The sequence below is a fragment of the Accipiter gentilis genome, chromosome 7, assembly GCF_929443795.1.
Source record: "Accipiter gentilis chromosome 7, bAccGen1.1, whole genome shotgun sequence".
Lineage (NCBI taxonomy): Eukaryota > Metazoa > Chordata > Aves > Accipitriformes > Accipitridae > Astur > Astur gentilis.
The window spans coordinates 9,315,934-9,339,879 of record NC_064886.1 but is presented as its reverse complement, the minus strand read 5'-3'; the positions used below and the strand labels follow the sequence as shown (position 1 = coordinate 9,339,879).

General features: G+C 45.0%; 2 protein-coding genes across 2 annotated transcripts; one reads left to right on the top strand and one right to left on the bottom strand.

The window, feature by feature from the left end:
* Positions 1-272: 272 nt before the first annotated feature.
* CENPT (centromere protein T) lies at positions 273-20,793 on the bottom strand. The gene is given in 14 exon segments (XM_049805843.1): positions 273-688; positions 2,519-2,623; positions 3,092-3,256; positions 5,392-5,482; positions 7,572-7,775; positions 8,514-8,690; positions 13,134-13,523; positions 13,987-14,129; positions 15,296-15,329; positions 16,787-16,920; positions 18,951-19,044; positions 19,616-19,736; positions 20,354-20,760; positions 20,763-20,793. Coding segments are annotated over 14 exon segments (2,220 nt in total). The 3' UTR covers positions 273-564.
* THAP11 (THAP domain containing 11) lies at positions 20,792-23,727 on the top strand. The gene is given in 2 exon segments (XM_049805844.1): positions 20,792-21,079; positions 21,081-23,727. Coding segments are annotated over 2 exon segments (741 nt in total). The 3' UTR covers positions 21,534-23,727.
* The last annotated feature ends 219 nt before the right edge of the window (positions 23,728-23,946 follow it).

The following is a 23,946-nucleotide window of genomic DNA, read 5'->3' as shown; positions in this document are numbered from 1 at the left end:
TGTGGTCACAGATGGACAATGATCTACTCATAACACAATAGACCAGGTTTTCAAAGGGGAACAAACCCCAAGTTTGAAAGCCCCTGCTTTAGAAAAATACACAGCTGTAACAAGGATCTGCTGCTTTTTGGAAGGCAGTACACAACTTTTCTCCTTTGAGCAAACAACTGGTTAGTATGATGAGCATTGACCCACCTCAACGTATGTTAGGAACATTTTGAACACCACAATGCAGTAGCCTTTCAGCTCACCGGAATAAAGTAGCATTTGCATCACACAGAATACATATTTTATTTATCAGAGCTGTACAAGTATTCAAAGGTAACATAAAAAAAATCAGGTTCGTCAAATGACTTGTAACAATAGTTGGTGAGATCCAGCAGGCTGGCTTGATAGCCAGAGCACAGCCTGTGTCAGTTCAAGAGAATGTCAACTGTTTATTGCCCCACTAGTTCCTTGTGGGAAACCCTCACACGGAGCAGTTCCACAGAACAGCGTCCAGGCAGCCTCTGCGAGCAGGCTGTCTTCCCACCCACAGGGGCCACTGCTGCCAGAGGGGCACGTTCATTTGCAGGGGAACACTTTATTTCCACTCGCAGCAACCGGAATCAGGAGCTTCCTGTACTCCAGAGGGAGGTAACGCTCTATCAGCACATGCAACGGCATCTTGTCTGTCACCAGCCCTTGTCTTTGTTCAAAAAGAGGAGAGCAGAGAAGAAACAGAGTTGTACTTTACCCAAGTATAAGTTCATTGCTTTTTAAACTCACAATCCACCTGCCACAGGATAAATTTTACCATTTAAAGACATACACAGAATGATGTAACGGAAGCAAATAGCTCGTTACCCAGGAGTTTTTTACATTCCCAATTCAGAGGTGGTTGGCATTTTCCAACTGTGTAGAGCATGTAGTTTTCTAGTACACCATTTAGCTGATTAGCCTGAAAAATCAGCATCTCCTAGTCTTGTAGAAGGGAAAAAAAGCAGCATTTATTTATGCTTTCCTTGTGAAAGAAACAGAAATACTATTCTTACTCATGAACCAGCAACAACTCCTGATCCCTTTATGAGGCAGCGGAAAGGCATAAAAACATCTAGAAAAAGGTAAAACAACAAGAGTACGGAATCCTCAAATCTGGCCAACTAAACTGTCGCACCTCTCAGCCTCTTCATACTGATTTTAGCACAAACCTGTCAGGTGGGAAAATGAAAATCTCTGGACCAGGACAACAGATTATTTTTTTAAGCAGCAGCAGCTCCATCTACAGAGGCCCATGCAAAGCCTTTAATCAGACATGCCCTGCAAAATCCCTCAGATGACTTCAGCATCGCAACTGAAACTCTTCCAGTGGAAACGAGGAATAACAACTTGGCATAATGATAATGACTTTAAATGAGGAGCAATGGATTTGTTCCAGGCCCCACAGAGTTTTATAGAGGGCTCCCAAGCCAAGAACCCCTTGTGTTTTGGTCACAGGACAAAATAAATTCAGGCATGAGATGGGGGAGCTGAAGGACCCCACAGGAAAGAGCAGCAGTGGAGAGGCTCTAAGAACAGTTCATCCAGGCTGCTGGCCAGCCTGACCCTCTACAGGGTATCCAAGTGGCAGCATGAAGGGGAAAACAGTTGTTAGAAGAGGCCAGCCCTGGCCTGCCAGGCTGGAGACTCATTTTCCTGCTCTTGAGAGCAACTGTCAGTTTGAATCCAAAGTATCAGCTTTTGCAGGAGCAGGAACTACCTGAAAGAAGGTTGTGGCAAGGTGGGGGTCAGTCTCTCCTCCCAAGTAAGAAGCGACAGGGCGAGAGAATAGGGCCTCAAGTTGTGCCGGGGAGGTTTAGATTGGATATTAGAAAAAATTTCTTCACCAAAAGGCTTATCAACCTTTGGAACAGGCTGCCCAGGGAAGTGGTTGAGTCACAATCCCTGGAGGTATTGAAAAGACATATAGATGTGGTGCTTAGGGACACAGTTTAGTGGTGGACTTGGCAGTGTTAGGTTAATGGCTGGACTCGATCTTACAGGTCTTTTCCATCCTAAATGGTTCTATGATTCTGTTTGGAAGAGTAAGTCATCAAAACAGAGAGCAGGGCAGGTGAAAATGCTCACGCTATTTCAGTTGCAAGCACTTTTAGTAAAGAGATCGCTCAGGGACACAAACAGTGCAGCCCAGCCTCGCACTTACTGTTACTCTGCTTTGTCTACTGAGACCATTTCCCAGCCATAACCGCTTCACCCTTGCACACATCCCCCTCCTCTTGCTACTTGTTCCTCAGATGACTCCTTGCACCCCCAACCCCTCACTCCTTCCTTTTGGCCCTCCACCACCATCATCATGGAGTATAAAAACCCACATCCACAAATGCCCTCCTGGGACAGAAGACCAAGTGGCATCATGCAGAGTAAATCACAAGATACCACACTTCCTGTGGAAATACTTACACCCTGGCAACGACAGTCTTACTGGGCTATCAAAGCACTACCGAATGCTACTACAAGTTAGTAATAACTCTCCCTTTACCTTCTCATGAGGACTTCCAGGTCAGCCATCTCCACTGTCTTCCTCCCTGCATGGCTGGTGTAAGCTTCCAGATCGCTGCTTAGCTGCTTGAAGTATCTCTCACAGCTAAAGGAGGATTGAGGAGGGAAATAAAATCAGGCTGTGAAGTGTGTGAACTTCTGTAGGACAAGCTGCACTAGAACTGCTTGTTGTGCAGGTCACAGCCTGCCAGAGAAAACTGCAGAAGAAACACTCCGCAGCCACCCGGCTCACGGAGAGTGCTAATGATATTAGTGTGCTGTTAGCTAGAGAAGATTTTGAATGGTGCAATTTGCACTGGCTGGGACAAAACCCAGAAGCTCCTGCAATGCAGCGTTGGTCACGGATACCCTCACAGCAGCCAAAAGCACCTAGCACGTTTCTGTCCTTGTTTTAACCAGACCTCCCGTGACTCTCCCCACAGCTGAATAGGGAGGGCTGTCAGCTTCCCAGCAGTACTCCTGACAGGTTTGTTATTTCAGAAGAGAAAAGAAAGGGAAAAAAAAAAAATACTAGAAAGAATGGGAGGAGGAGGAACAGTTTGCTGTCACTTACCATTTTTCAACAATTTTGTATGCATCTCTGGCCACTGGCATTTTCACATAATGGCTAAATATCTTCTTTATCAAACTACTTGCTACTTCAGGCTTACTTGTTTTCCTCCGTGTCGCTCCCGAGCTCTTTGGAATTGGCTTGGCCCGCAGCGGCTGCACGGGAGACCTTTGGGGGAAATTGAAAATTCGCACATCAAATGAACAAACATAGGGGAGAGGCAGAGAACACATCAGGCTGAGTTTGGGCAAACCTTATGCTGAATTTAAAGGGGTACAAACTACCTCGAGCTCTTAATTCTTTCTCCCTCCCAATTCTTCAAAACCCTTATGCACATGAAGTACAGTTTGCAAACAGTTCACATAGCATTGTGACCTTGGGAGAAGCAATCCAGACTCAAGTTTCCCAAGATAAACATGCTAGCATAACAGATAGTCAGCAAACTATAGTTCCCTCCAATACATAAATGCAGTTTTCACCACATCCCTGTAGTATTCACTCTCCAGGAGCGCACAAAGTTTGATGCATCCATGGGTCACTTCTGTATCCGCAGACAAGAGTCCAGTCTGCAGGGTATACTTTTACACTATTACAAACATTTTGTTTAGTGGGTTTTCTTGTGGGTTTTGGGGTTTTTTTGTTTGGTTGGTTTTTTTGGTGGGTTTGGTTTTGGTTTTTTTCTTAATCGTGACTATAAGTCCCAAAGGAAATTACGACTGTTTTCCGTTCTAAAAAGGAAAAATTGTAACATGAAAAAGAGAAGGAAAATCTCTAGATTCACTCAGCAGACAAGTGGAAAACAACAAAAAAAAACCCTGGAATCTCAGACTAACACATACAAAACCCACAGAGGGAGTGCATGTATCATTTGATTCGCTCACTAGCCCACCTGCATGTTTTTCTGTCAGAACCTCAGAGGCAGGTGGAAGAGATCAGCCCCAGAGATGAAGTATGGGTAGTAGTGAGACAAAAACCAGTCATTATTTAAGCCATCTTGGTTACTGTTTCTGTGCCTCAGCTTACCCATTTGTGAATGATTATATATGAACGTTTGGTTCACAGGATCAGGGCAAAATTCAAGTTTAGTGACTGCGTGAACGTTTGGTTCACAGGATCAGGGCAAAATTCAAGTTTAGTGACTGCGTTAGACATTGGTGTTTCTAAATGAAAAGTACTATGGCTCTAATCTGGTATAGTTGATCACAGTAGAATTGTACCAGTATAAAGAGATTATTTTATAGCAGAACGTCTTAACCGTAGCTCTCACATGGTTATTGCTCCACTACATAACCTAGAGTATTCCTTGGGCTTTTAACCTGAGCATTGCTATCTCAGGAAACAACCAGGCCCACTCAGGGTAGACTGCATTACGTGAAGTGCGAACAAACCATGCATTTTCTGTGCAACAAATTCCTGTAATCGAGGCTCTGAACCTGTAATTATGATCAGCTGTTATCTCAGCACAGCTTGAAAGCAAATCTGCATTTATTCAGTTCCACTTCAGCAAAGTATCAATGACTCCTTTTTCTATTTTATAAATATATTTTACTATTCATGATTAGAGTGATCATCTAGCACCACCTGGTAAGCATCAGTCACCTTTGTTCACCACAGGAAAGGGCACAAGAACTTGATTTGATTGTTTATTGCTTCAATAAACAAAAATCTAGAGTCATGGGCTAGAAAACTCCTCCTGTTCCCTAAGACCCACTGTTACTGGTTCTGATGAAGCATATGGCTTCACCAAATTTCTAGTTAAGAGGGTGACAAATGTTAATTTATTTGGAGTAATGCAGAGGACAGGTTCACTTTCTGCCTCTAGGCAAGCTTTATTTTATACTCAGCATGTGGCAACTGCATACAGCTTTAGGCTTCTAAAGTCAATACAAATACATCATTTTATGCGATCAATGTAACAATCTGCAATTCCCCCTCTTTTGCAAGGGCCTCTGCATCCCATACTGAAATCTATGGCTCCAGGGTAGCTTACCAGTTGAAAAACTCCTAGGAAAAGGTTTTGGCCTTCAGCACAAGAAAATAATTACAAGAACATTCATTGGAAAGACTTGAGGCATCAGACCTGTTCTGGGAGAGTGCTGACATTCACTTGAAAGAACTCTATTCAATTACTAAAGCAGTGAATGAACTAGAGACTTCAGGACTCCTCCCTCCCTGCTACAGCTGATAAACCACAAAACAATTGACAAAGCTGGGACAAAGCTGGGCTCGGCGCTCTCCCCCTGGCACTAACACACCCCAGACACACTTCTACCAGGCCACTGTTGAAGGTGGCTTATACTTACTTGGGAGAAGCAGGTTTTACAGGACGTGGAGTTGACAGCAGTGGCTTGTAGGCTGCAGCACGGACAAACGTGGGTGTCTTCATGGAAACCTCTAGGGAAAAAAAAAGTACTTGAGGAACTGAACTCTATTTTCAGAGCTCCCGCAGCAAGCAGTGCTGCAGCAGCAGAGAGAAGCCCAGCCAGCTTTCCACACATCTGGTCCAGTGCCACATTACCTGCGCTCAGGCTGTGGCTCCATGGCACCCTGAACCAGCACAACTGCTGGCTGCTGCAGTTCCACACATCCCACCTCCTGCCACACAGGCTGGCAGCTTCCCTCCCACCCAGGTCCAGCCCATCAGCTCCCAAGCTGGACTAGCACACCGGGCAGGGCGTAGGAACACACATCAGGGCCAGGCTGCAGGGGCTGATGGCTGGGTCGACTTAGGCTGCCAAGAAGCTGCAGCCTCTTCTCCCAGAGAGAATTTCAAAATCTGCAAGCTACCTCACTGCCACCCTGCTAAATCAGTGGCCAATTGTCCTGAACACAGGGTCGAGCAGAGCAACAAAATCACATTACAAGGGTCAGTTTGTAGGCATCTCCCGTATTTACAGGTTTTCATAAATTCCCTCCAACTAAGACTCAGGTTATAGTCAGTACCTCACCTCTTCTTTGCTGTGAACCACCATATCAGTTTCCTCCAAGCCTAATCTGCATCCTCTCACTTCACTCAAACTTCTTTACTTCTTAACAAGTGAGAGCAGGAAAGAAAACAATGTTAACGGAAATGAAATACTGAGTAGCTTCCTGTCTAGAAGAGGAGTGAGTGGTCTTGGAGGTCTTCTTGCCTGACAGTTTCCCTTGAAAGCTGAGTGCAGCCCAAGAATCCAGCATATCTGGCAATGTTGGCAACTTCACAACCCTCCCTAAAAGCTAGGACACCTGCCCTGTCATAGAAGACAAGCCCAGCTACTAGAGGGCTGAGGGCTCAGATACTCTGAGAGTAGTACAACTCAGAGGGTCAGGAGTATCTCAGAGAAAGCAGGACCAGGTGAACTACCATGGTTCCTCGCATTAGCTTCTTCTGAAGAAATATTTGTGTGCTGGAGGGACAGGGAGCAGGATGCAGGAGAAGAGACTAGTTATGCTGAGGTTTCCGAGGTCAGTTTTATGACAAGTGTGCATAATTTCTCATCTTTTCTTCCTCTCCTTATCCAGTGAGACCTGTAAGATGCCACTCTTACTGTTCCACCCTATCAGCAGAGATCTCTTCATCAAGATCTCTCCATCTCTCTTCATACAGCTGTGTTAAAGATAAGCATGTTGACACACGATTGTAGATGTCCTAAGAACACCTACAGCTTTTCTTGTGGCAAAAGTGTACCAGTTCAACTGTTGTCTTTGTGCCTTCCACGCTGCACAAATACATACAGGCATTGATACTCTCATTACAGCTGTATTTCCCCACAATGCCTCAAATCCTGGCAATGAGATTCTTTTAGTTCAGTTTTTTATTTCAGGGTGTATTGTACTTTCAAAGACTTTAAGACCAGTCCCAAAAGACACCACTAAAACACACTCTGGGCATTCTCAAACGTGGCCTTGATCAAAGAGAACTCAGTCTGCTGTGTATGTTCTTCCAAAGGGCACAAGCACTCTTGAGGCAACAGAGCAGACTGATGCAGTGTCTGAAGAACTGTTTAGAAACAGACACTTCCTCTCAGCTTTCTGGAAAGCTAGCCTACTCTTTTGGTTAACTGGAAAGGAAATCTGTAACTACATGTACAAAATATGGGGTTCGAAATCAGGTTTCAAGCCTGGAGTCACATAAATGTCTGTGGAAACAGCAGTTCAGTGCTAAGACATTAAAAAGTCAGCATGAAGTTAGGAGTCAGGAAGGAAGGAAGAATGAAATAGAGGATATCCCTATGTCACTATATAAAACCACTCTGCACTCAGTTTTGTCTGTTTGTGCACTTCCATTACCTTCACCTCAAAAAGTAGAAGATGATCTAGGTCCCTGAAGCACCTGATAAGCCAGTAACAATCTGGCCCTAGGAATAGCAGCCAACAGCTTCCCCTGGACAGTTAATCATATTATTAACCTACGTTGTTCCTCAGTCTATCAAGAGGTAACAGGAAAAAATTTCTCCCAACTGCCTTCTGCTACTGCTGCAACAGTACTTTCACCTTTTCTTACCTTCACTCTCAGGGTCTTCAGTTTCATTCACAGTAGGCTCTTCTTCCAGACCATCCAATTCTACCATGATAACCTGGTCTTCTAGTTCATCTGCTTGTTCAATAGCTTCCTTTAATGGCTCCATCCCAAATTTTTTGGAGGAGGAAAAAGCATGAGAATGCCTGCCCAGACTTCCAGCTCCAACACCTTTGGCAATCTCACGTTCTAGATTTCCAAAGCAGGAAAAATACATCACTGAAACAAGTATCATAGCCAAAATTTCAAAGCACTCATAAGAATGAAACCCAGCTTTCCATTCCTAATGACATTGCCACCTATTCTATTCCTATCTTCAAGGATTAGGGCGTCAATACACTAAGTTAGATAAGCTAAGGCACTGTTGAATCCTCAACTTTTCCCTCTGCTTCCTCTAGGTCTGCAGAGGTCAAACAGAAAAAATAGCACCTGGTAATGTGGAGAAGCCCATGAGATTTGAGTGAAATTTTTATCTGAGCTCCTTTTAAATGAACTTCCTTTAATAACAACTTTTATCTCAAAAGAAGTCTAACCACAGCCTTAGCGCAGCATGTTGAACACAGAAGACCCAGCAATTCAGGAAAAGTAATTTAGAAGATCCTGATTTGCCAACACACTCAGAAGGTCTCCAAGTTTTATCAATCTTTGCCTGATTCTAGAACTCCCACTAGTAAATTTTAACTAAGCTTTCCACAATTATATATTTCTAAGCAGTATTGCCAATACTTAATTTTGTTTTCCATTTGAACAGAATGCAGTCTTTCAGCTTAAAATGCCAAAATTAGTTTGATATTTTCCCAGCATTTAGCCCAGATTCCAGAATGCAAAGAGAGTTAACAAGTCTCTCGCCCAGCACTGATGCCAATAATGCAGCTTGAGAGGTCTCTGGCATTAGAGATAGTTGTCAGTATTAGAGGTTGTCCTCACCAGCTTCGGGAGAGCCTTGGTGTTCAACACTGTCTTCTGCTATTCCCTCTTCTTCCGAAGGGGCCATTTCTGTTTTAACTCTGGCATCCTCTACTGTAGTTATCGGCGATTCTGCTTTTTTGGTCAGTTTCTCCTCCAAATGTTCAGAATATCCAGCACTTGCACGATGCTCTGCAGCTAAAATAGGAAATTCTATCAACAATTTTACCTACAAAAACCCCCCAATCAACCACCAGCATACAGTTTAACAACCACTAAAATTTACTCATAAGTAAACTCAGCAATAGCCATATGCTATAAATAAGGGAAGCAGATGCAGCTCCCATCCAAAAGTTTACAGCTAAGAAATGCACAACTTTTCCCGTGTTTGCTCTACAGCCACCTAATTAGGGTGCACATCAGATCCCTATGAAGGCATTTTACCCATCAGTAAGCAGAGCTCCTCAAAATCTGCCATCTCTATGTCTGTTCTCACTTTTGGTGATTGTGTGAAAGAAAAATTTCTTTTCCTTTAAGTCTAACAACACATGGAGTTTGTGCTCAGCTTCTCCTCCCCATTTTCTCAGTTTTTCTGAAGAAACAATTTTGCAAGAGTTGCATTGCATTATAAAGAGGAGAGCGCCTAGCAGTGGTTTTAACCATCCAGGACAAGCCTCTAGCAGGCAGGATGAGGAGAAATAAATGGACACCATCCTCTCCAGTGACTGGGAGTTTTCACACTCAAAAGTACAAGTGTCAAGGCCTTGGGAGCCCTAAGCCCCAGTGAAAGGGACAAGGAAATTTGGCCAAAGGTGGTGCAAAAATCAGTAATACCAATCCCACTAACCAGAACATTAGACTATCTACACCAATGCAGGGCAAAATCTTGCCTAAAGTTAAGTGAAATATTAACTAGCTTTGTGGGGAGAAGACAAAAGCTCAGCTCTACACTAAGACTGCATAAGGCAGACAGGCACCAGTGAGTATCCCCCACTACTGGATCTCTGCTGGGATACAGTACTTTAACAGTGGAGTACCAGATGCTATTGACACATTCAAGTCTTAATTTTTACTGAATTCTTCACCTGTTGCTAGTAGCAATACCTCCTGTAGTTTGGTATAACCTGCTAGCTGTTAGTGCAAGTTGCTCCTCTCTAGTTGCTGCACTGACAGATCAGGGAGCTGTTTGTTTCAATTTGTTTGCTGAATCATCTCCTCCATGCTGCTCAAGGCCTTCCTTTTTAATCTCCTTACATTTCACTCCCATTGTCTTTTTTCCAGGCTGAGCAGTCCTTATCTTCAGTCATTCAATGCACAGAAACGGTTCCATATATTTGATTATCGTTAACAGTAAACCTAGATTTCTCTGCACCTTCTCTAGTTCTGTTAAATCTATTTAGAGATGGAGAGGTTAGAACTGCATGCAGTATTCAGAAAGAGAGCATGACAATCATTTCCATAGTGACCCAGTGACATTTTGTCATCTCTTCCTTTCATAATAACTTTTACGTGTTATTTGCTTTTCTGATCATCCCCCAAGCTTTGAGCTGTTATTCACAGAACTGTAACAATTCTGAGGTGACTTTCATCAGTCTCAAGAGAAACATCCCATTTAAATTTCACACTCCACAGGCGCACCCAAGTAAAACTGGAACAGGACAAAAGAATCACGGAAGATTACAGGATGCCAACCTTACCCAACTGTAAATTTGGAGGTGCAGAACATCTGCTACCTTAATGAACTACTCTAAAAGAACTGTTTAAAACAAAAGGCTATATTATCATGATAAAAAGGCAACATAACTAATTTTGGTGATACGTCTGGTATGTGGAAGCAATTACTTATGGGCACTGCAAGTATTCAGTTTAAAATTCTAATAACAAAACTGTTGGTGCTATAGACTTTGGAGTTTCCATACTGCCAAAAGGTTAATTCATATGAAACGTCAGACGTAATTAAGCCTAGGGAAAGGTAAACCTGCATGGCAATGGTATTCTCTCATTTCCAGAAACTGTCAAAGGAACAATGGGAAAGACTTTAAAAGGATCCTACACTGGAGTCTGGAAAATGAAATTCAAGAAAACATAGGAATTTGTGTCCACACATACCCAAAGCTTTATGTAATGACTGGATAACACCTGCCACCCTCAGCATCTGCACAGAGTTTTTACTGTCTTATTCTAAGGCAAAAGGATTTCAGAGATAACTGAGAATGTGCTTGTGAAAGCAGACAACTTGCATGACTTGCTCTCTTCCAGGAACAAGGAGGTATGAAAGCCCAACCTACTAGTGACAATCTTTATTACTTAAGGGAGGGCAACCTTCAAGCCCTTGTCTTAAAGGGAAAAAGATGCTGGTTGGTGCTGGAGAAAGATAACGGCCAACATGGCTTAAATAAATATAGTAAAGCATTAAAAGAGTGATTAGCCAGATATATTCCTTGCCAAGAGGGAGCTATTCATCTTTCCTATGGGAAGATGAGCAGTACTATGGACGTACCAAAAAATATGAACCTTTATTTCATTTGCAGTCACTGTGAACAAAGCAAATACTGACAAGAAAGCACATGAGCAAGTCACAGCTTACTTTTAGAAAGCTTGTCTGGAAATGCTCACAGTATCTCCTATATGACTTGAATTAAATTATCTCTAGCATCTACTGCAAAATAAAGTCATTTTACCCTGCAAGTCACCTGAAGAACTCTTGGTTTTAATCAAAGTACTCCATTCCCTTGCAACGCTGCAAGCACTTCTTACCCTCTCTGAAAATCTCTTCCTGTTCCACTTTGTTCACAGTATCAGCCATCTGCTTTTTCTGTATCGCATACATCTAGGTCTTCAACTACATGGGACAAAACTTCTCTCAAAGACATGCCGAAATATCTCTTAGGCTTTAGAATGACTGGGGATCCCAAACATTTACTTGGACTTCTGGATGGCAAAGAGGAGCTCCATGTATTAACAGCCAGAAACTGAGAGCATTAACGTGCTCCCATTATCTTTATAAATTTCCTTTTAGCTTTCCCGGTAAGTAAAATACCAACGAAGCAGAGAGAGGAATACACACAAGAAAATGCTCTTCCTTTACTTGAGACAGTTTAGGGAGTTCACATTGTATCTTAGGAACCAGTTGGAAAAGTCCTTTCAACTATTTTTCAGTTCACACTGAGGAGCAACATTGACATCAGCTACCTTTGGCAAAAAAGCAGAACTACATAACCATTAACTTTTGACATCAATGCCTTACAAACTCCAGCATCTTTAGATATGCTCTCACTCCCCTCCCTCTTCCTCTCATTTGATCCAGTCCTCTATTCCATATCCTCCACACTTTTCTCCATGTTATCTATCCATTTGTCCTAATGGTGCCTACCATTGGACTCTTCAGAGCAACTAACCTTTTTCTGTTGATCTCTTCCCTTGTCCTTTCAAAACAACTTTTCCCAGCAAGCTTGCCACAGACAACCCTTCGGAAGCAGAGTATGGTGCAAGAGCCCACCCCGCATTAATTAATTTCTAAACTTCCCAGGGCAAGAACTCTTCCTGGCCTGAGCAGTACTGAATACAACAATCATACTGTCTCTGTGGCCTTTTTGACAACAGATCTTAAAAAAAACTAAATGAAAAAAAAAAACCAATAGCTGTCCGTACTTCATGGAAAGCATAGGGTGTTTTGATTGAAGAACTGCACAAAGCCATTTACTGCAGCAGATCCTGTCCTGGCTAGCTGCCTCAGGGTCGCTATGCAGAAAATTTTAGGGTTACAGCTATGCCTTGGGGCCTCGTCAACACAGTATGAGGAAAATGTGCTCCCATTTACACAGCCAGGACAAGGTATTTACAGGGAAATTGCAGGAGAGAGATATTGGACACCAGGGAAAAACTGGCAAGTTGATAGGACTGGCAAAGCATTGGTACAGAGCGACCAGGGAGGTGACTACCTCTGTCCAAGGGATTTTTAAGCCCCTGGAGACAGCAAAGCGTTTGGCTGTGACATATAAATGACCTTACCAGGGTAAAGGTCTAGACTATTAACCTCCTGACACTCTTTCTAACTCTGTCTACTGCTCCTACACATTATCTCCTTAGCTCCCCATATTTGTGACCAATTTACAGTGTCCACTTCTGGGCTCCCCAGTACAAGAGAGAGATGGACATACGGGAGACAGTCCAGCAAATGGCCGCCAGGACAGTTAAGGGACTGCAGCATCCGTCCTAGGAGGAAAGGCTGAAAGAGCTGGGACTGTTCAGCCTGGAGAAGAGAAGGCTCGAGGGTATCTCATCGATATATGCAAGTATCTGAAGGGAGTGTGTAAAGCAGATAGAGCCAGCCTCTTTCTAGTGGTGCCCACTGCCAGGACAGGAGGCAATGGGCACAGACAGGAGCACAGGAGGCTCTGCCTGAACACCACGAAACACTTTTTCACTGTGAGGGTGACTCAGCACTGGAACAGGTTGCTCTCTATCCTTGGAGAAATGTAAAAGCTGCCTGGACATGGTCCTGGGCAACCTGCTCTAGGTGGCCCTGCTTGAGCAGTGGGGCTGGAGAAGATGGCCTCCAGAGGTCCCTTCCTACCTCAGCCATTCTGTGATTTCAGGTAATACCTGCTACGCCCCAAGTCCTAACCCAAGAGTACTCACTGCCAACCACCACCTCTTCTGAAACAGAAAGCTGTTCCATTGGGTTACTCTGCGGGGAATGATCTTGCTTATCTTCTTGCTGGTTTGCACGTGGTTTTGGAGATACATGAGTCATTCCGTCAACACGCTCATGATCAAGGATTAAGTCCGCAGAGTATCTTCGGGTTCCTCCCTCATCCTCTTGAGCTGCATCAGAAATCTTGCTTGTCTGTGCTGAAGTTTTTGAATCTGATAGCTGTGGTTCAACAGCAGAAAGCTTATGGTGGCTCTGTTCATCAAACTGAGGCTGAACAAAGAGCTCTGTGTTACTCAGCATGATTTCCGCATCACTCGCCAGCATGGCTGTTGGAATCCCAGATGCTGTTTCTGAGTCCACAAGATAGTTCTGTGCTGTTTAGAAAGTTTTAAAACAAGTTTTATGTGAAAAACTGTTCAAGGTCATAGGGACACCCATTTATTACCAGGACTTGCATGATTCAAAATTTAAGTCATTCACCCAAATTTTATTTATCCTCCACAGATCAAACACTGAAACTGCATCACCACGCTTCAGTGTCCCTAACTTTCTCTACCAAACCATCTCCAGTACCCACAGTCATGAACACGATCCCAAACGATTCCTGTGGTATGAATCACCAAACTGGGTGGAGCACATATTTAAGCGCATAGAATCAAAGCAACTATAGATGCAGAGTCTCATTCTAATCTTGCCTCCCAAATTACACTGGATTTCTGTGCATGTGCTGGTAGCCTTTAAATCATAAAATACACACCACACTTCAGTAACTGATTCTAAAAGCCACCTTATATAAGGCCCTCCTTCCCAAAACAGAAGTAACAACACAAAAGAAACCTTTTCTTTTCAGCATGTTCTGTTCCACTCCGCCTTCAAAAGCTTCCATGTCAATAGCTTTGCGATTTTTTGGCCTCCGGAGCAAGCCTCTCTTTTCAACAGTGTCTGGTGGGATCAAGGAACCAAGAGACAGGCGAAGAGATCTGTAAAAAGAGAAGGGAAGAAATAATTTTCCAAAGCTACACACTCCCCTTTTACCCTCAGATTACAGACATGGTGCCACTAGCCATGAGACATTTCACAAATCCGTTAGCTAGGAGGAATTTCCCCCCAAAACCTTGAAGATTACATGCCAGTCTACTTTAAACAAATAGTTTAATTTTATGGTATCACCTAACATCGGGATATGTATCAGAGAGATCAGGAAACAGACTGTTTTACAGCCTCCTACCTCACAAGGGCTGCAACAATGTATCTGACAGAAGGTTCTGGCATTTAAAAAAATTTAAATTAAAAAAAAAGGGAAAACAAATGTTTGAGAGTAAACATGTCCTCTAGATGACAGCAGCATGGTATGAGGACTTCAAGTCTAAGAAGCTGCTCAGTATCAGTATTCACAGCAAAGTACAGCTACCAACACACTGTAACTTTTTTGAGATGGGAACTAAGATAGCAACATACAAAGCATGGGAAAAGATGTATGTCACTGCACTTATTTTGCATCCTAAAGAGACTGGCCATGCTCAGCTACCTCCTGTCCCTCTCTCTAGGCAGCACAATCAAAAAGGTGCAGAGGATTCAAAGATAGGAAGTACAGAATGCAGCCCTATGAATCACCTTGCATGGGATCACAGGCAAGGGCTGCAGCGAGAAGGGTGAAATAAATTGCTAACCATGGCTAGGATCATTAGCAAAGTACAGGGGCAACACAGGAAAATGAGTTCTTTGACTTGCTAAAAAGCTTTTAAAGTCCAGGAGAGTTGGACTATAGACTGCATAGATGCAACTGATGCGATGAGGCAGTCATAATTTTCTAAGGTATATTGTGTACTGATTTATTGTTGAAAACATGAGAATGAAAGGAAAAAAGGAATGATCCTAATAAGTAAAAAGAGGAACAATAGTAGCAATACAAGCTAGACCAACCTGGGCATACAGTGCAGAGCCACAATTTCGGAAAATCACAAGGTATGTATTAGAACACCTTCACATTCTGTCACCAGAGCGGGGAGATGATTGTGTTAGTACTAACATAGGTCTTTATCATGAACCCAGGTATCTATAATGTTCATCACAACTACAGAGGTGATGAATCAAGGCAGCTATAGTTAGGAGAGCCAGAAGTTAAGACATTTTAATTTAAACTCACCGAGCCAAAGCAGTGCTGTCCAACGTTGACTGAGCTAGAAAAAGTTGGTGACACGTTAGTTAAGAAATTGTGCTAGCTGAGAAATTACCACCTACACAACAGGCTACAGGAACACCCCAATGGATTTTCCTCTTTCTCGAGCCAGTTATGCTATAATCCTCAAAAGTTACATTTTGGTGAGAACAGAATTAGATGACAGGTTCATTTTACAATTTCTTGTCTGCGTTTCAGAACTGCATATTAGAATTCTAGTAAGCAATTTCTGAAAGTGTAATAAAACAATTATTTCAAAGAAAATTTAACACGGCACAAGCCCTCATACTCAATATTAATCTTACCACATTAATAGCAAGATACTAGGCTAGTGCGTCAGTCACAATCCTTCAGCAACCTAAACTAAACATTAAAGCACCTGGAAGCTTTAGAAGTACAGATAACTACTCCACAGATTGTTGGTGAAAGCATAACTCAAACCTGTTCTACTTGCAAAGCCCCCAAAATCGACAAGCAGATCTGGAGAGCACTGACATAATCATGCTCATACTAGGAAATACTAGAGCATGCCCCCTCTGCTTTTACAGAGCTGCCCACGTCTTATCAGAACATGTTCAGACCAGGTATCAAGCTAAAGAAAGACAAGTCAATTTTTTTGACCACAGGGTGGTCAAAACAGGTTTTGAGTCAGGGTGGGATTCAGCTCCAGATTAAAATATCCAAACACAGGTGTCTGATCCCATTATAATCAAGGACAATTAATCAAATGCAGGTGTCTACTTTAGGGTAAGCTCAATACCCTCCATACTCCACTGACTAGATCTCCCCTAAACTTTAGGAGGATTTCAGTTACCTAGTGTGCATGCAGACACAGAGTGTCTGTAATTCAGAGCTGAGGTACTGTTGTCTGTAATTCAGAGCTGAATCTCACCCTTGAATTCTACTCCAGTTGCTACTGCCAATAGGATATGTAAATCAAGGTGAAGTGTTCTATCTTCCTCTGTTAAACTGCAAATAAAATGGAAGTGATATTTACCAAATTTGCAAATTTATGTTTAAAGGGAAGACTTACTCCAATATAAAACTTTATTTCTTTTGTAAGACCTTTTTTCTCAAACAAGAACTTTATAACCTACTTGATGTAATTGCAACGAAAAGCACGCAGCTTGTTGCATTTTCAAGTTTCTGGAATTGAGGGGAAGACAGGGCTTGCTTCCTTCAGAGGCACTTCAAAATTCAAAGAGCACCAAGTTGGAATATAGTCAAGTTATATACAGTCAGGGCAGAGCCCATAACTTAGCTCAAAAAGGCTTATTGTAAATTTGATAGGAGGGGCTTTTACCTTCTCCCCTATCCCCTTTGTGCAAGATACTGCAATCCTGCTTCCAAGCATACAACTGCCCAGCTGAGAAGTCACTAAGAACAAAACTGCAGCAGATGATGATCAGCTGACAGCAAACACAGTGCAAACAATGTAATTTTCAACTGCGGCCTTACCTTGGTTCTGGGGAAGTCGTTTGTCTGCTGCTCTCTCAAATTCAGAAATGCTGAGTTTCTTTCTCTTCTTAGTCATACGGAACATGGCGATAGATGTCTCCTCAGGAACAAGGTCTGGCAGTTGCATTTCCACCCTACCAATACAAACCAAGCCTTTAACAAAGGATAACATTATCACTTGGCTACCCTAGAAAGGTCCCTGTAAGGTCACTGAAAAGCAAATTAAAATTATTTGTCCTTGCTGCAGCAGAAGTAAGGAACTAATGGGCGATTAGCTCAGCAAATGAGGGAACATGTCATTCCTTCCTACTAAATCGAAGTAAACTTCACAAAGAGAATCAAAACTTGAGTATATATATGCAAAACAACAGGGCTTAGAAAGGTCAGATTAGAGTAAAAGCTTGGACTTCCAACAAGCTCCATAGCTCTCTCCTCCTAACAGCACACAAGAGCAATTAGGTTTGTCAACCATTACAGCATAAATGAAAAAGCCACCATCATAAAACAACATTAGGTATCACAAAGCTCACTGGTGCGTGAAATTGACATGTAATGTCCCAGTCAAGCACTGGATCAGGATCAGAAAGTATGTTTCTGAGTTGTTTTCCCCCTGTACTGGGAAGTTCCAAGAATCCCCTCAGGAAGGTCACATTCAGGCAACGAGTTGCTGCCAGCACTCCACACCATGTCCTGCAGTACTAGAGCAGATCATCCCTCCCACAGCCAAGGGCCCACATGCAGCAGATGTATCCTTCTGTATCCTTTGCTGCAACAAACGTGGCTTCAATATAGCAAGAAAGGTAAGGTGATCATGTTTACGGGTCTTTTCCCCCTACAAAATACATTCTCTACCACCCAGAAATGTAGCTAAGTTTCATTACTTATTATGAGCCTAATGTAAACCTAAGCATTAGAATTAACTGGCTTGTAACAGGGAAGAAATGTAAAGCAGTAGGGAAAAAAAGATTTCTCATTTTTTTTGCATCTATCCTGGAACGTGCTATTACAACTAGGGAAAGCAGTGCCTTCCCAAATTCAGGAAAGTTCACGTCCATCAACTAAAGGAAGGTTGTGAGGAAGGATTTAAAACAAAAAAGTCTATACTTATTTCTGTTCAAGAACTAACATGGAACATAAAACCCTGCAAATGTCCAACCAGCTTGTCTTTTTGCTTAAGAAAGGCTGATGAGAAGCACATTCAAAGACGTTCAAGAGCTACAACAAGCAAAATCAAGAAGGAACTAAAATAATATTGCTCATCGTACTTGAATTTAAAAAAACCAAGTGGTTGCACTTACAGAAAACTCAGATGTTTCCTCCTCTATTAAAAAATCAGAAAGATAGAAGCTTGCTTAATATTTTACATGACCTGTTTAAGGTTGCTTATGGTCAATGCAAAAAGTTTAGCTATAAAGACAGAAGTAATCACATTATTTAGAACAGTCTATTTTACAGTAAGCAAAAACACACACAAGTGTTGTGACAAAACTGGCTAAAGCAAATTAAGACCTACCACCACTACTGGTTTTCTATTTCATAACAAAGTGGAAGTAAATAAACCACACTTCAGCCTCTCCAATTCAGTCAGGCCTATTAACTTAAAATATTAACAGAAGCTAAACACGAATAAGTGGCTGAGCCTCAGGCAAACCTCACCTCCAAACCACTCTACAGGAAGTTACCCGTAGCAGCCCAAAACAAGGGCAACCAAGGAGCAGTAACACTGTAAAAAGCTACAGCAGCCTGCATTCTGAATACAAGACACAGCAGTAACTCATTATGCCCCAGCATCATCAGCACATGGCCTGTAGCCTTGGGAAGATCCAAGAACTTCTATTTTAGCATCTGTCAGACAACTACGAAAAGTAGGCTTCCATCACGAGCCTTATTGTAACCAGCCCACTGCAAAAAGATACTAAAAATCCGCATTTAAGAAGCAGGACTAAACTCAAACATGCAGCATTTACTATTCAGTCCCTCAGTCCCAGTGACTTCTATGTGACTTTTGAAGCTGGAGAGGTATTTCTGAAAATCCAACCTGACAGAATGCAATTCTGATCCCTAAAACAGAAGTAAGAGAAATCCTACTCCCCAGTGCCATCACAGGAACTGCAGCTATAACTGGTTGTGTAAAAAATAAAAGTAAAAATTAAAATACACTTACATGCTGGACACCCGCTTAGATGGGAGTTCTGATGGAGCTTGTTCTGTTTCTTCATGTTTAGATATCTGAGGTGCTAGAGGTGAAACTTGTGGTTCTGCCAAAAAAACCAAAACATTTCCTTTCCAACATTCAATCCAGCAAGAATGCCAAAATGCAGCAGAACATCAAATCTATACTGCATTCTGTAAATGACATATATTAACGGTTTAAAATAAAGACCTGGTGAAAAATATTTGGGCTCTACTCCTGAGAAGGCTGCCACGTACAGCAACAAAGCCAACAGTGACAAATGGCAGCATGGGGGTTCCACATACTGCAGCAGAGCTGAGCTGAAGTCTGCAACAGCGCATGCCTCTATAATTAACACACGATGCTACAGCTAAAGGCAGCACAAAGATTACACACTTGCTCACCAGCATAAGAACACTGAGTGAAGAGAATATGATTTCATCAATCCAAGACCTGGTCTTTGAGACAGAGTTGTACCTTGTTCAGCTGTCACAGCAGTGATTCCTCTTTTACATAAATCAGTCAATACAATGGTCTGGATTTCTGTTCCGCATAATAGGGTAAGAATAATAGACTACAAAAGAACACCTCCTGTTCTCAACTCCACCAAAGCACTGTCCTTCTGTTCTCTGTTTTCCTGAAAAAAAGATACTTACGGGTCTGGATGATTCTCTTGAGCATAATCCGTGGTGTGTCATTGTCAAGATCAGGGAACACAGTCGGTCTCTGCTTCACCAAGGTGCTTCTGCCAGAATTTGTCCCTGAATCATATAGGGTCTAAAGAGAGAAATCAGAGACATGCAATTCAAAAATGGTATTTTCATCATTAAAGATTAATCTTAGCATCAAAAGCATTCATCATCTGTCTTCTAATGAAAAGCTAAAGTAGCCAACATGAAACATTTTCCAAATTCCCAAAAAGAAATCATGCGCATTTGCTTTTCAACAGCGCTGGCGTTTCATTTTTGGGCAGAAGACGATTTGCAACGCCAGATCGAGGTGGGTTTCAATGCACAGCTCTCATCGTGGGCAACAGCCCGAGGGACTTGAAAGCACGGCCTGCGGCCCTTCATCCCTCACAGCCCTCACCTAAAACAACCCAAAAAGGGGAAACAGAAGAAAAACATAGAGGTGGAAGGCGGTGCCGGCCCCGGCTATTCGGTGAGCACGAAATTAATGAGTTTCGGCCCAATTTTCCCCGTTAAAGGCGAACAAGGGCAAGGGAGCGTGCTTTGCTCCCCGGTCCCTGCTCCAAGGGCCTCGCTTCTCCCTCACACCGAGCAGGTACGGGCGGGCAGCGCCTGGCGACCCCCGTGGGACGGCTAGTCCCGACAGCGACGCGACCTTCCCCCCGCACACCCCGCGGCGGGGCCGGCCGGACCCCATTCCGCCACCTTCACAGCGGCCCGCGTTAGGTAGCGGCCGCTACGCCTGGCCCCGCGGCGGACCCCCGGCCAGCTGTCGGCCATGACGGAGTAACGGCCCCGCCGCCTTCCCGCCCAGCCGCCTCTCGCGAGACCGCCGCGCGGCGCCCCACGGGAGCGCGGGGCGGAGCCTGCCGAGGGCGGGGCGCGAGGGGTGGCGGCCGCAGTCGGCGGGGGCGGGGGCGCAGCGGAGTGTGGGGCGGGTAGTTCCGGCGCGGCGCCGCCGCCGCGGTGCATTGTGGTCCGCGTAGTTCCGGTGCGGCCGCGACGGGCGGCGTTGGCGGGCGGCGAGAGGCCGCCGTTGGCCTTGTGGGATCTGTAGTTCGGCGGGACTCCCCCGCGCCCGCTCTCCCCGCCGCCGGGGCCGCCCAGGGGTGCCCCCCCCCCTCCCCGGGAGGTCGCCCCGCCATGCCGGGCTTCACCTGCTGCGTGCCGGGCTGCTACAACAACTCGCACCGCGACAAGGCGCTGCACTTCTACACCTTCCCCAAGGACGAGGAGCTCCGGCGCCTCTGGCTGAAGAACGTCTCCCGGGCGGGCGTCAGCGGCTGCTTCAGCACCTTCCAGCCCACCACGGGCCACCGCGTCTGCAGCGAGCACTTCCAGGGCGGTCGCAAGTCCTACCTGGTGCGGGTCCCTACCATCTTCCCGCTCCGCGGCGTCAACGAGCGCAAGGCGCAGCGGGCCCCCCGCCGCCGCCCGCCCCGCCGCCGCCGCCGCCGCCGCCGCCTCCGCCGCCGCCGCCGCCGCGCAGGGCTCCGGTGCCGCCGCCGCCGAGGCCCCGGCAGGGGGCGCGGCCGAGGACGTGAAGCCCATCGACCTGACGGTGCAGGTGGAGCTGGGGGCCGGGGCGCCCGCTGGGCCCGGCCCTGGCAGGCTACCGGCGGCGGCGGGGGAGGAGGGCCCGGTGGAGGGCGGCCCCCCGGACCACTCGTACTCGCTGTCGTCGGGCACCACGTCGGAGGAGCTGCTGAGGAAGCTGAACGAGCAGCGCGACATCATCGCGCTGCTGGAGGTGAAGATGAAGGAGATGAAGGGCAGCATCCGCCGCCTGCGCCTGGCCGAGGCCCAGCTCCGTGAGGAGATCCGCGAGAAGGACCGGCTGCTCCACGCCGCCAGCGCCGGGACCCGCAAGCGTCACGGCCTCTGAGGCCGGGGTCCGGCCCGGGGCGGGGGGGGGTGTGTGCCCGGCCCGGCCCGGGGCTCTCCACCCCGGCGCCTCCGCCACCCTCGGTGAGGTTCCCGGACAGAGCGGAGACAGGACGGGCTGCGGCCCCACAGCCCCCTCCTCAGCTCTCGCTGCCCGGTCCCTCCCGCCCCTGCCGAAGCAGCCCCCGGTCCCGGGCAAGCCCGCGCCATCGGATTCCCCTGCTTAGCCGGGGCGGCCGCTCTCAACCCACTGCCGACCCCCGTTATTGATCCAGCGTTACCCCAGAGCTAGCACTGCGGGCGCCTGCCGGCGTCCCGTCTACTCCGGGCCCATCGGCACCCTCCCTATGCCGGCAGCGGCGGAAAGCACTTCTTGCAGTGTAGATGGGACCCGTGTCACCACGAAGTGGACGTAGGGTATCGGTTTTCAGCAAATAAACTCGCCGTGTGTTCAAGTGAGGTAGCAGCAACACTACCCCCTGGAGAAGGCGTGCCTGAAAGCATGGGTGGCACTGTACCCTTCATAGGAACGAACAACGAACAACGATGTCGCGTGTGGCCTTGCTTAGCAGAGGCACGAGGAAAGCTTTAGAAACCCTCTCAGGGTGATGTGTTTCTTCAGTAAATTACTGATGCCATAAAAGACTGCTGTTTCTAGCGTGAAAGAATCCCCAGATTAAAGAGTGCTCTTGTACTATGTAGTTTCTGCTTTCTCCGCAGTACATACGTATTTGTTACAGATGTCTTGATGCTCTCTCTCAACACTAGTAAGGATTACGATCTGGTACAAAGAACCCGGTGGCATTTGACGGCTGTAGTTTATCTCATTGGCTTAAGAACTCCCTCTAATGAAACGGAGCCTTTGTAACACATCGGCATTTAAATCCTTGGCTTTCGTTCAGAGAACTGGGATGAGACAGAAGCAAAGTGAGTTTATCTATCTGCAGTGGTTGCAAACCCTTGCTGTCTAATCCTAAACTAGTTGGCATGACTAATAATCTGTACATTAGGCAAGACCTTACTGAAACGTGCTTGCGTGTTCTAAACCAAGATTTAAGAGTATTGTAACAAAACTATGTGGAATGATTGTGTAGTTTCTGTTTCTAGCCAGCATTAGTCCCCTCGCTTTCAGCAACAGGAAACCAAATCAACGTTGGCTAGAAGGAGGGTGGAGTGAGGGTAGCAAGGCTCGAATGTGTACTTCTAGGTTAGCCCGGTGGAATAGATACCTCAGCGCTGAGGAGGACGAGGAGGGTATCTGGTGCACCTGCATAGCTCTATGGCGATGTGTACTTGGGGGGTACGGCTTCAATAGCGATGGATGTTGGAAACAAAAGGCAGTTCACCACAGTGTGCCCACAATTACATCTGAGGGAGGAATGCCCACGTGTTTTCTGGGCCTGCGAGATCTTCCTCCTGTAATCAGAGTGCATTACACTCGGTAGATCAGGATGTCAGTTTTACTAAGTTTTATAGAATTATTTTCTAAATGTAAAAAGTATCTTTAGTTTGAAAACATTGTAATCTTTGTAACACTGGCTAACTTAGCTTTACAACTGTCGGTTTCAATACTCTGTATGACCAAACAAAGGGGCACAGTGGGATTTGGTAGCTGGAGGTTTATCTATTGATCATATAGCCCGTTCAGCTAAAGGCATTGGTTGTCACAGCCTGCTATGTGATGCATGGGTCATTTTTCTATTAACGTGTGTACTGAGTTGGATGGTCGACCATAAGGATACTACAGGTCTATTCATGTACTAAGTATTTCCCATTATTTCATTTTAATTTATTTTCTCCAATCTGATATGTAGCTCTTAACTTCAGCTCCGTGATATGCTGATTTTCCTGCGAGTCAAGTAAGCAGCGATTTTTTTTGGTTGGTTGGTTTGGTTTTGTTTTTTTTGGTTTTTTTTGGTTTTTTTTTTAGGGAAAGCAGACACCTGCTACACCATCTGATTTAACATATGTAATTGGTCCAGCAGATCTATATGCTCCCATCAAGACAATAGGCAGCACAATGTCTCTCCTTACAAATGAGACCGGTTGTGCGTCCTAGCTTCTTGAGAACGTGTGTGTCGTAACAGTCGTGGTATTTTTTCTACCATTGGAATGCACTTCAGGATGTTCAGCCATTTGGCCTGCTGGACTGGTTAACTGCTGGACTCTTCGACTTCTCCAGGTTACACTGAGGTGCTAACATGCTTAATTTTAATAAAGTATATTTTGTTTTGTTATGTTTCCTGTTTCCATGCCGTGTATATATATATATATATATTTCTGAAAGGTTGGTGGCTGTAGTGCGTCTTCTCTTTTGCAACATTTTTTTATTCTTAGGAACTCCATGGCTGCAACAGCATGAATATCTTGACACTCGTGTAGGGTGAGGAAGAGGAGTTTGAGGTCTGTTCAGT